Source organism: Silene latifolia, chromosome Y (genome assembly GCF_048544455.1).
Source record: "Silene latifolia isolate original U9 population chromosome Y, ASM4854445v1, whole genome shotgun sequence".
NCBI lineage: Eukaryota > Viridiplantae > Streptophyta > Magnoliopsida > Caryophyllales > Caryophyllaceae > Silene > Silene latifolia.
The window spans coordinates 192,918,050-192,931,338 of NC_133538.1; the positions used below are offsets into that span (position 1 = coordinate 192,918,050).

General features: G+C 36.2%; 2 protein-coding genes across 2 annotated transcripts; one reads left to right on the top strand and one right to left on the bottom strand.

The window, feature by feature from the left end:
* The first annotated feature begins 201 nt into the window (after positions 1–201).
* LOC141629704 (uncharacterized) lies at positions 202–1,203 on the top strand. The gene has a single exon (XM_074442673.1). It carries the CDS (start codon positions 202–204, stop codon positions 1,201–1,203), a length of 1,002 nt encoding a protein of 333 aa, XP_074298774.1.
* Positions 1,204–11,279: 10,076 nt separating this feature from the next.
* Positions 11,280–12,961, bottom strand: LOC141626662 (uncharacterized). Its single transcript, XM_074440364.1, has 2 exons — positions 11,914–12,961; positions 11,280–11,626 (listed from the first exon to the last, which is right to left on the bottom strand). The coding sequence occupies exons 1-2, from the start codon at positions 12,878–12,880 to the stop codon at positions 11,598–11,600; spliced, it is 996 nt and encodes a 331-aa protein (XP_074296465.1). The 5' UTR covers positions 12,881–12,961; the 3' UTR covers positions 11,280–11,597.
* Positions 12,962–13,289: the final 328 nt, after the last annotated feature.

Below are 13,289 nucleotides of genomic sequence, written 5' to 3' on the forward strand. Positions count from 1 at the left end.
AAAGATTGGAAGATTGGAAATGGTAGAAAGATAAATTTGTTTGATAGTCGTTGGGTGCAAGGTTCTATTCCGGTTAGACGTGAGAGAAATGCAACGGAATCTCCTTGTTCTTTAGCTGATTTGTTGCTTCCCTCTGGTGACTGGAACACCGTGGCTATCTTCCGCAAGTTTGACTCTTCTACGGCCAAGTTAATTATAGAAATGGAACCTCCACTTACGGATATTGATGATTACCTCTACTGGAAGTATACGGAAGATGGTAGCTACTCTATCAAGACGGGCTACTTATACCTTTGGCATAGATCTTTCGCTTCATCTTTATCTTTGATGCCTAAGTTCCCATGGTCGAGCATATGGAAAATCCCAGGTTCAACCAAATTTTCTCTGCTTTTTTGGCGACTTGCCCATAATATCGTGCCAACCAAAACTAAATTGAATGAACGTGGGGTGCCCCTTGATTTAGTTTGTCCGTTGTGCGGCTCTTCTGAGGAATCTACAGATCATCTTTTCCGATCTTGCACTATTACCCGGCATGTATGGCAATCTTCTGCTCTTGGTATTAACACGCAAGCAAATGCTGGGATACCCTTTTCTAGATGGTTGGCCGATTTGATATCCTTTTTCCATCGCCAGTCATCAGGTTCTTACAATCCTCTCCTTTACTTTGGTTGTGTCTTGCAAGCAATTTGGACTGTCCGGAACTCTGTAGTTTATAACCACTCTCCCGTGGATCCTCTGCGAATTTGCCAGCTTACCGATCACCTCTTCACTTCACATCAAAAATTTCCAGAAACTTGGTGCACCTTAACGGGTTTTACTTCGCTAGTACCATCTCCGCACCTAGCGATCGTCCCAAGCACCATTACCTCTGACACTATTTGCATATATGTGCTGGTCGGTCATTCGAGTTCGAATAAGTGCTATCACGCCTCAATTTCGGACTCACTTACGGGAGAATCTGATCGGGTCTATATCAGAGCTTCGTCTGCACTAGTGGCATCGACAAGAGCTCTACTGTCTGCAATGCGACGTGCCCGATTGGCGGGCTTTACCTCTGTCTCTTTTGTCATTTCATGTCGAAAATTATCTTCTGTTCTGGCAAAGTTACAGCCAGTACCAATAGGTGTGCGAAATTCATTTCATGAAATTCGCCACCTCTTTAGAATTTACCCTTTCTGGTCTGTTCGTTTAGCTACTGGATAGACGATGTAGTTTTTTTTTAATATAATCAGTTTATTGTTGTCAAAAAAAAAAAAAAGATAAAGATTGAAATTGTGTTTGTATGAAACTAGGACATGGAAACAATGGAAGTAACATACGTTTTTATTAGATTATCACGCTTTCAATTGTATATTACTAATATTACTCTCTATTAATATTACTCTATAATTTTGTATCTGACTATATTGTAGATTATCACATTTCTACATGAAAGAAATAATTTAGTACCCCGTATTTAACTATTTAACTACATCCCAATTTAAAGCAAACCCACCTAAATTCTTCTTTTTCTCCATGATATAATTTATTGCCGGCCTTAAGAAAATTTAAATAAGACGATATTAAAAATAGGCCCGTGTATCACACGGGCATTAAATCTAGTATATATATAAAAGAGGTTTTTTTCAGGCACCGTGAGAGAGTCCAACTTTTACGTAACACTGTTTTTATTTTAAGATAATTAACTCACTTAAAATAATTCGATTGAGATTTAATTATAGTTAAGATAATATTTGATTATACTTCTTGGAACAATCCACCACATAACTTCAGTGAGTATATATAGGCAAACTCCTTGATACAATCCCACGCTTGAACCTCTTGAGTAACGTTTATATTATTTGTATGCTTATGGTCATGTTTATGATTTTTATGCTTATGATTTTATATATATAAATTTGTTATTTATGTAATTTTAGATTTTGTTATTTTGAATCATATTATAATGTTCTTTTATTTTAAGCTTATGTTAACTTGAATCTGATGATAATTTTCCTTTTTTTTTTGTTGATGCAGGTGACTTTTCTAATTAAAATTATCAGTTCAAGGTAATCGTAAGTTACCGTTCTATATTACTCATAGGCTTCCACGTATAAAAAAGGTAATAATATGTATATATTTGCTAACTATTTTCGCCAATGTGCATGACATTATTGAGCATGATATACGTAATTTTGAAGATGATATAGGTTCCCTTTGATTTTATTTTATGCAATTTTTAGATTATTTTATTTTGAATTTAATAATCATAATTCTCCTTTCTTTTATCTTATGTTATTACTGATCGATCACCGATGTTTGTTTGTTTTACGTTTTGGTTCAATTTTATTTATGCTCCTTACTTTGTTATTGCAGAAGCAAGCGTCTAATGCGGATCGCAATCAAGAAATCTATATCAATGGCAGCAAAAATGTCTAACTAACAATAATCATAGGGTTTGTTGTGGTAAATAACATCCTCACTCCAAAGATTGGTGTATTATTACATGTAAAGTGAAATATAAATAAAAAGAGATGGACACACATTAAATTTCTTACTCAACGGATTTCGATAAAAATACAAGAGTATATAATACCCTCACTAAAAAAAATGTATTTTAAAGTCATAAATCATAATAACAAAACTACTTTTCCTCTACCATCCATTAGACCAGCAAATGGGTCAATCAGGTTGGGTTCGGGTTGGGTCATTTTGGGTCATGATACTTTGAGGTTATAAGAGCTCGGGCAAGGTTAGGTTATTTCAGGTTTAGGTCAATTATTATCATATTATTTACTGATAATAATCAGTTTGCAGACCGAATATATTGAGTAGGGACAATTCAAGTTCGGGTCAAATCGGGTCATAACCATCGGAATGAGTTCTCATAGTAAAAATGATCAATTGTATGAGAATTTGGTTAGAAATAGAAAGTTGTTCATGTGTGCGCTTCTTTAGACGTGTTGCCATACAGTTAGTATGCTTTATTTTTTATCTTTCAATATTATTTATATAAATAATAAATAAGTTAATAATATTTGTGTAAATAAATGTGCTATGAAAATATAACTGTGATCTTGAAATAGCAAATAAGCAAATGAAGACGATGAAAGACAGTTCTTTTGCGCAAGAAAATCATTTATTTATATTGCTATTAATAAATGGAAAATGATAAATACAACTCTAAGGGCTGTATTTAAGGTACCAAAAAAAGGAAAGAAAAACTTAAATCAAACATTAATGACATCAATTTACGCATAATTGTGTCATAAATTCCTAATTTAATTTCATTTGGAGAAGTAATTTAGTTCTTAAATACAACTATGTATTTATCATTACTCTTAATAAATAAGTGTTTTTTCTATACATCTACCGTCTCAAAATATTTTTAGCAATATATATTAGGTACTTCATGAACACAAATACTATCCTACAACCAGTTGTATAACAGCACTATACAACCGCCTCAAAGTTGTTGAGCTCTTACACAAAGTTGCTGAGCAATTTTACAAATTATTGAGCTATTTTGCGAAGTTATTGAGCTTAATAATTATTCTGTTAAGCTCAATAACTTTGTACCCTAGCTCGATAATTTTGTTAATAGAGCTCGACAACTTTGTAACGCCGCTCAATTACATTGACTAAGTTGTATATACAACCGGTTGTATAATACATTAACTGCTTCATGAATACTACGAGCATTCCGTAATATTTATTTTACACAAAATCTCATTATAGACGGTACATATCCTTCTATAACTAAAGACGGACCAAATACAATACCACATTCCTAATAGGACAAGCAACAAGTGGGGTGGTGGGTAGGGATGGCAATGGGTAGGGTCTGGGTAGGGTCCGCCTAGACCCGGACCCGACCCGAGATTTTCCCTTTGGACCCGTACCCGACCCAGACCCGCGAGGGTCTAAAATTTGAGGACCCATACCCGGACCCTATGGGTAAGAGTAGGGTCTGGGTCTACCCGCGGATCCGAGTTTCAGCCACTTTAGTAACAAGATTAACAGCTATGGGGTCTATAATATTAAAAAAAAAAATTGGGTTTTTCTATATAGTACCCTCGTGTTATCCGAAATTCTACGTGGTGCCCCTGCATTTTAAAAATCATCAATGGTACCCCTAAGTTTTATTTGTAATTCTCAGCCGTGACCCTTTTAAATTTTTCCGTCACCTTGCTCCGTTAACTGGGTATGTGGCATGCTAAGTGTTGATGTGGCTTCATTTTCTTCTTGACATGGCACTAAACACACAGTAATATGGATCCATAAAGTCTAAAGATCTCCACTTCAATCAACCAACCATAAAAAATACGCACCAAATCAAACTATGGCTCCTTCCTATAATGTCACCACCATCACCTTAAATCATGACTTTCTTCGCGACAGTCATGCAAGATTGCTTATTCAATTCAACCCCTACTACGGACATGCCCAATATCAAAATCAATAGATCTAATTGAATATGTAAGCTTTATGGGTCGTCGATACTGGATGAATTGATATCAGGACGGTGGCCGTGAGTTGAAAAAAGGCAGAAGAACTACTACAATGGTGGTTAGGGGCTTAGAGAGTTAGCGGAATATGAGGTGTGATTGTGCGCTTTTACGATGGAGAGGGGATTCTGGGATGAATTGGAGGTTGTGTGAAGCTGAATTTGTAGATATTTGGTGGTTGTGGCAAATGTATATCATAATTTATTGAGAAAACAAAAGTTCAATTAAGAAATTGAAGAAAGCAATGGCGACAATGAGGGTGAAATTAGTTTGTGAAAAAGAATGATGATGGTGAATGTGAAAATGAATTTGGGTTTTGCTCAGGTAGGAGTGATGTTCATATCTAATTTAATGGTGATTAAGGGAGGTTGGGGATGATGAGAAGAATAACAAGGCATAATGCAAATTCGTGTTAATAAAAAGCCACATCAGCATGCCACATACCCACTTAACGGAGCCAAGGTGACGGAAAAATTTAAAAGGGTACGGCTGAGAATTACTAATAAAACTTAGGGGTACCATTGATGATTTTTAAAATGCAGGGGTACCATGTAGAATTTTGGATAACACGAGGGTACTATATAGAAAAACCCAAAAAAATTCATACTACTTTAACATTATGAGTTTATTAATCTGCCGTTAATGGTGGTTGTCGGTCGCCGGCTATTAGAGAGGTGGTTGTCAGTCGCGATCAAGTGCTGTGGTGGTGGTTTTCTTGTGTCAGTGGTGGAGTGGTGGTATTGTCAGAAGAGTTTGGTTGGGTTTTATCACTTTATGGGATGAGGGAAGAGAAAGAGACTTTAGTTGGGTTTTCTAAATGCCAAAGTATGAATTGAGAAAAGTTGTAATTTTGATTTTTTTTTCTTTAATAAAGGGTCTAAGGGTCGGGTATGGGTCTCATAACTTAGACCCAGACCCGGACCCGAAATATTTTCTTAAGACCCATACCCGACCCATACCCATTGGGTCTGAAAAAATGAGACCCATACCCGACCCATTAGGGTCCGACCCTCAGGGTCTGGGTCGGGTCCCCGACCCACTGCCATCCCTAGTGGTGGGGCAAAAAATGTCACCACTTTCAAACTATTTGACCCGTCTTTAGCTATATACGAATATATCCGTCTTGTATGCAGTTTATTCTGACGTTTTTTTAAAAAGTTTTTAGTTAATGCAATTTTCTCCAACAAAACAAAACATCATTTTGGAATTTTCAAATAATCTGAATTTCTTATGTTTTGTTTAACAACAAACGACTAATTATTTATAGTAAGATGACATTATTTTAGGACATGAAATCTAAGTATATTATTACTTAGGCTTTGGGAAAGATAGGGAAAATGAATGTAATATTTATACTTAGAATTGCATCTTTTGCATTAGTTGGCAGTTTGTGTCCTGATATAAGTCCATTAGCTTATTGATTATAAGCCGTATTACTCAGCAATAATCAGTCTCCTACTCTATGTCCATTTACTTATTGATTGATTGATACATTATGTTAATAACGTGATAAATCTTCCTCAAATAGTCAAACGTAACTCCAATATATCAGATTAAAAAAAAGTTTTATCTATCATTATCGCTTATAAGTAGATCACATAGGGAGTAATCTTTCACCATAATGATTTTCATGAAAATTAGACGCACATATCACTCGAACATGAAATAGAAATGCTCGAAAATTTAGTATAGTACTCCGTACAATGTTAGGGAATATGAACAGGATAAAAATTATGCAAATTGATTGGTAGTCGCTTTGTGTCCAGATTTGTTATACATGTGAAGTGCGATGTCAATTTCTTTAAAGCATACACACATGAATAATCGTTCATTTATTCATATGTACATGAAAGCAAAGTATGAGTAGTATCCTAGGTAGAGCTAAAACGAACATGGACACGTGACACGACATCTTATGAAATTTAGGGCGCGGGATATGTTATTTAAATTTTATAAAAATACTATATTATATGTTTTATAGTTATAATCAGTGGGAAAAGGCCATCAACAAATTGCCAACGTATCAATTCTTCAGCTTCAAAATATAGAAAAACCTAGATAAAAGTTTAGTTTGTGTAGAAACCTGCTATACGTTAACAAAAGTTATAGGTCAAGAATTAGTTAGTCCTGATAATTTTCATCATAAATAAATAGTTTTTTAATAGTAATATATTTTAAAATTTATAATTTAATTAGCTTATGCTAAATTTTTAGCCTCTATTTTTTCATTATTTTATTTCGGTAGATAATATGCAAAAGTGAGAGCCAATATTATCGCTCGGAAAAATTTTCAGACTTTTGATCTAGCTTCGTATCTTGTAGTACTTGTGATATAGTACATGTTTTTCAGATTATATTTCCTTAGTCGACAGATTTGACATATTAGATTTCTTGCAAAGTTGTATTTAAAATAATTTATTTGTATTTCAAGTTATTAAAAATAATAATATAAGCATTTACAATTTTAATATTTTAGCATTTAAGTAGTTTAAGTTTTAATGTATATTTTTTATTTTTATATAATTTATTAAACAAAAGTAATAGCCAATAAAATCGTTCCAAAACAATAGCCAATAAAATCGCTTCAAAAATTCCTCTTTTAAGTATATATATACTAGATTTAATGCCCGTGCGATGCACGGGCCACTTGTAATATTATGTTCTATGAACGATTATTAAATTACATTAAAAAAAATACTACAAATATTAAGACTCACTCAAGTAAAGACTTAATTCAAACTTCACTAATATTTTTTCCGTGGATTTGTACTCGGGCATGCAATATAAGTTTTTGTATTCTCTTAGTAAACGTAGATTGATTATCTACTAAACATGAATAGAATACTCTTTAGTCTTAGGCTCAACCCCTCCCTCTTAAATATAGAAAACTCTTTAACTTGAGGTTTAATTTCTTGTCTTTTAAAAATCAAAGCGCATGAGGTAATATATCCATTTTTTGCCCATCGAAAAGGACCATAGATGCACGGGCCTAGAAATATTAAGCCAGTCAATAAAAATAATATTGTGATATAGTAATTGCAAAATATTAAAGTGAATTACCTAAAATTCTTCTAGTGTAAATAGTATAATTTTAATTGTCTTTTTTATTTAAACAACTTGAAATAATAAATTTGCATTTTATTAAAGTCTGTACCGTCTAATGTTGCTTAAATTGCTTTTTTTTGTAATATGAGACCTCTCACGATATTTAAAAAGTGGAACTCTCTAATATTGCTTGAAATATTAATTTTTTTTGTTCAAGTTTGAAATAATTTGCTGGATAATATATTGTCTGATTAGTTAATAAAAGTTGACTATATGAATTACTAAAATCTAAGCTTTTTTTTGTTGTTGTATTCCTACTCCATTCGTTTTCTTATATATGATATTTTGCAATTTCGAGTTAAGCCTTTGACTTATATTTACAAAAATATACTCCCTTATATTCAGTCATATCTTCCCTCTTTCCTTATCGAGTTAATCGAATAGAGCTCTTTTTATAATAAGCGTTGCGAGTAAATAAAAAAATATCACAAACAACGAAATTAAAGAAGAAAATAAATATTAAACATTGACATAACATGAATTTGATTAATACGGAGTGAATGGCATGGAGAGGTTCTCACTCCATGCAAGGACTTGCAATGTATGAAAAAGAATAACATGGCTACAATTTTAAGACTGTGTAAAAAAATACTCGTACAAAGTAGTGATTAATATGGACTATGCAATATATAGTGTTTTTTCAAGCACGAAATATGCCACTTTAAAGAAAAGATACATGGCAGTACGTAAAAGTAAGAGCTGTTTGTTCATCAATTGTAGTAACTGTAATGCATGCAATCACCAATTTGGAGGTAAGAGAATATATGGTTGGATTGTAATGTGGAATCATATATACACACAAATAGTAAAGAATATGACAAACGTAAATGAGAGTTTAATGATTTGTGTATTTCTCAATGAGGAGTAGGCAATATATACAACCAGAAAGATATTGCTAGCCTAGAATACATGCTACAAATATGGATACAAAGCTAAATTAGTGCTAACAATATGGAATATGCTAACTATATGCTAACTATGTGCTAATCAAATAAGATCACAATATTCTCAGAATATTGCTCCAATACCCCCCCTCAAGTTGGAGCATGGGAGTCGGAAATGCCCAACTTGTCGAGTAAAATCGTGAACTGCGGTCGTTCCAAAGCCTTAGTAAGTATATCAGCTAATTGGGCGTGAGTATGGACGTAGCAAGGTGACACAACACCGTTTTGAATATGAGTACGAATGAAGTGACAATCAATCTCGATATGTTTCGTTCTTTCATGAAAGACCGGATTGTTAGCAATATGCATAGCACTCTCATTATCGCAATGTAACCGAACAGGATCTCGAAAACTAATTCCAATGCCTTCAAGCAACCCTTTCAACCATAATATTTCACATGTAGCAGCGGTCATAGCCCTATACGGCAAACCGGAAGAAGATAAGGCAACGGTAGCTTGCTTTTTCGTTTTCCAAGAAATAGGAGAACCACCCAAACAAACGAAATAAGCAGTAATGGACCGACGCGTGATTGGACAAGAACCATAAGCAGCATCACAATATGCTTCGAGCTGAAGAACCGAGGAAGGACGAAAGAGAATCCCTTGACCCGGATTATTTTTCAAATAACGGACGACCCTTAGTGCAGCGTCCCATTGAATAGCCGTCGGTTTTTGCATGAATTGTGACAAAATATGAACCGAATAGCTAATATCAGGACGAGTAAGACAAAGGTAAATTAATTTACCCACCAACCTGCGATAACGTGTACCATCGTCGAGAGGTGCATCCTTGGCAAGGGCAAGCTGGTGCTTTTCATCCATGGGAATACTAGCAGGTTTACAACCGAGCAGACCCGTCTCGGATAATATGTCAAGGGTATATTTACGTTGACAAAGAAATAAACCCTTTGAACTATGGGCAACTTCTAAACCCAAAAAGTACTTTAACTTCCCTAAATCCTTCATATAAAAGCACTTGCTTAAGTAAGATTTAAAGATAGCTATAGCACGAGAATCGTTCCCAGCGATGACCAAATCGTCCACATAAACAAGTATATGCATTTCAATGTTATTTTTGCGAAAAGTAAACAGAGAATTATCGGAAGCGCTCATAATAAAACCGTAAGCGGATAAAGCTGTAGCAAGTTTAGCGTACCAACATCGTGGAGCTTGACGGAGCCCGTACAAAGACTTGCGAAATCGACAAACTTTACCTTCGAACCCTTTACTAAATCCAGGCGGCATGCGCATATATACTTCTTCTACTAAGTCACCGTGAATAAAAGCATTATGCACATCCATTTGATGTAATTCCCATTTTTTAATAGTGGCTACGGCTAAAAAGGTGCGAACAGTAACCATTTTAACCGTTGGAGCGAATGTCTCTTTAAAATCAACACCGACTTCTTGATGATTACCGAGTACCACGAGTCGTGCCTTATAACGTTCAACGGAACCATCAGACTTGTGTTTAATTTTAAACACCCACATACAACCAATTGCAACCTTTCCGGACGGCAAATCACTGATCGTCCATGTTTTGTTGGATTCAAGAGCAACTATTTCTTCGGACATTGCTTTTCGCCATCGAGCATCGCCCATGTCCTCTTTAAACGACTTTGGCTCAATATCACGAGTAATTGCTGCAAGAAAATGACGGTGTGGTTGCGAGAATTTATCATAATTCACAAAGTGTGATAAAGGATAGCTACTACCTGAGACGGAATTGGCGGTTGAGGGTGACGCATCCAAAGACGTGTTAATGCTATCCCATTTCACGAAATCCTTGTAATTTTGATTCGGAATTTTCTCGCGCTTTCCGCGCCCAAGTGGCTCTATTGACGAAGCAAGTGAACCGCCCTCAATATTTGTTTCAGAACCTTTATCATGCTCGACCTCTTCGCTAGGAGCAGAAGTGTCCCTCTCAGAACCACTATCCGGAATTGCGGTACCATTGTTTGGAGCAGAACCCGACATGTCAGGTCCAGCATTACTAGAACCAGCCTCGATGCGTGACTCGTTACCACTAGAAACAGGGTCAGCAATGGGCACAATAATTTCGTCGTCAACAGGATCGTTTGGAACATCATGCATACCATTCGACCCAACCTCGATGGATTGTGAATAAGGAAAAACATCCTCAATAAAACTCACATCTCTAGAATGGAAGTAAGTACCCGACTCCAAATCAAACAAAGTCCAACCCTTTTTACCAAACGGATATCCGAGGAAAACACACTTCCTACTACGGCTATCAAATTTGTGAGCAGGACTCAAATTCTTTGCGTAAGCTAAACACCCAAAAACCCGTAGTAAATCAAGGTTTGCTGGCTTACTAAAAAGGATTTCAAATGGTGTTTTTCCATGTAAAATACGAGTCGGTGTTCTATTTATAAAATGGGCAGCTGTCAAAACACACTCGCCCCAAAAATAAGTGGGTAACGAACTCTGAAATCGCAAGGCCCGAGCAACATTAAGTAAGTGCCTATGCTTTCGTTCAACTCTCGCATTTTGTTGAGGGGTTTTCACCATAGAGGTTTCGAAAATGATGCCTTGCTCATGAAAATAAGGAATTAACGGTTTGAACTCCGTCCCATTATCACTTCTTAATCGTTTAATAGATGAGTTAAATTGCCGCAAAATTAAAGCGAGAAAGTCTCTCATAATTCGTGGAACTTCATCTTTCGTTTTGAACAAGAAAACCCATACACTACGAGAATGATCATCGACAAGAGAAAGAAAATATCGTGACCCACAAGATTGACTCGAGTCATAAGGACCTCAAACATCACAATGTAAAAGTTCAAATAATTGTGTTGCATGACTAGAACTTAACGGAAAAACAGAACGAGTTTGCTTAGCCCGAAAACAAACATCACAAAATTTATTATTATCCAAATAATGCTTTAAATTTCCAATAGACGGAAGACACTCCATTGCCTTAAAAGATGGATGACCTAACCGTTTGTGCCAAAGTCCGACATTCCCAGCCGCTTCAATTGCATTAACACGTTTTGGATGCTCCATCGACAAATGGTAAAGTCCGTCTATAAGATCACCCTCACCAATCCTCGTCTTCAAGATAGGGTCCTGAATAACACAAGAAGAATTAGTGAAGTTGACAATTAATTTTTGGGAACGTAGCAACTGAGATATGGACAGTAAGTTGCACGTAAAACCCGGAACAAAAAGAACATCAGACAACACGAGATCCTTATTTATTCTCGCATGGCCTCGATGAGTAGCCTTCAAACGAGCACCATTCGGAAGTCCGACAGCAAGAGGCATGATAGAAACACAGTTATCAAGGAGAGACAAAGTCCCACAGACATGGGTCGAAGCACCTGTATCAATCAACCAAGAGACAGCATTCTTACCCTGAAGACGGATGTGATTTGCATCAACGGTTGATTCACCAAATACCGCATTGGTGGTACTTGTGGAGGAACTGCTGCCTGCACCGGAGGTAGCATTACGTCGAGGTTCTCGTCCGTCAGGATACCCATACTTCTCCCAGCAATTAGGTTCGGAGTGACCCGGTTTATTACAGTGAGAACAACACTTGCTTCGTGGTTTCCCCTGTTTCGAACCGTAACCGTGACCACCACCTTGAACAGCGAAAGCCATGGCAGATGAACGATCCTTTGTAACCGTCTTAACTTCCTCCTCCTGCATGATCCGAGAATACACCGAGTCCAAGGATGGCAGAGGAGTCGTTCCTAAAATGCTTGACCATGCCGTCCCATACACAAGAAGGAGACCCATCAAAAATTGACGAGTCTGCTGCGTTTCTCGACGATTGCGCAACGTGACAGTGATGTTGCACTTGCAACCGGAGCAAACACAAGTGGGAAGAGCATCGTAATCGTTGACATCATCCCAAAGTTTCTTAATTCGACCATAGAAGTCCATGACAGTCTCCTCGGCCTGTTGTTTGCAATCGGAAATTTCCGACTCCAAATGGTAAATCTTAATGCCATTGCCACGAGAAAAGCGAGTACGAATGTCTTCCCATAACTCGGTAGCCGTATCTCGATATGAGATAGATGACCGAATTGTGGGATCAACCGTATTGAAAATCCATGCTATGACCGTGCAATTGGCCGTGACCCAATCGTTCAAGTCCTCGGAATCATCCGACGACATCTTGAAGGAACCATCAATAAAACCAAGCTTTCTCTTTGCCCCCAAACCATTACGAAATTCTTTTGACCATTCCGTGTAATTAGAACCTTTGAGAATTACATGAGTAATTTTGGCGGAAACTCCATCGGAATTGGAAAAAGCGTATTCGGGTTTGGTGATATGCGGCTGAGAGGAAGCGGAAAGAACAGTGCCTGTCATTGATTAGGGTTCGTGAAGTCGAAACCTAACTGATACCATAAAGAATAGGACAAATGTAAATGAGAGTTTAATGATTTGTGTATTTCTCAATGAGGAGTAGGCAATATATACAACCAGAAAGATATTGCTAGCCTAGAATACATGCTACAAATATGGATACAAAGCTAAATTAGTGCTAACAATATGGAATATGCTAACTATATGCTAACTATGTGCTAATCAAATAAGATCACAATATTCTCAGAATATTGCTCCAATAAATAGACATCATATATATAGTGTTTTTTCATTAAAATACATCATATTCTACTATCTCCCATTCTCCCAAATTATTGTAGTAGTCGTCGATAAAGAATATAGTCAAAGTAAAACTCATATAACCTTTTATGCTTCGATTTTGATAAAAATT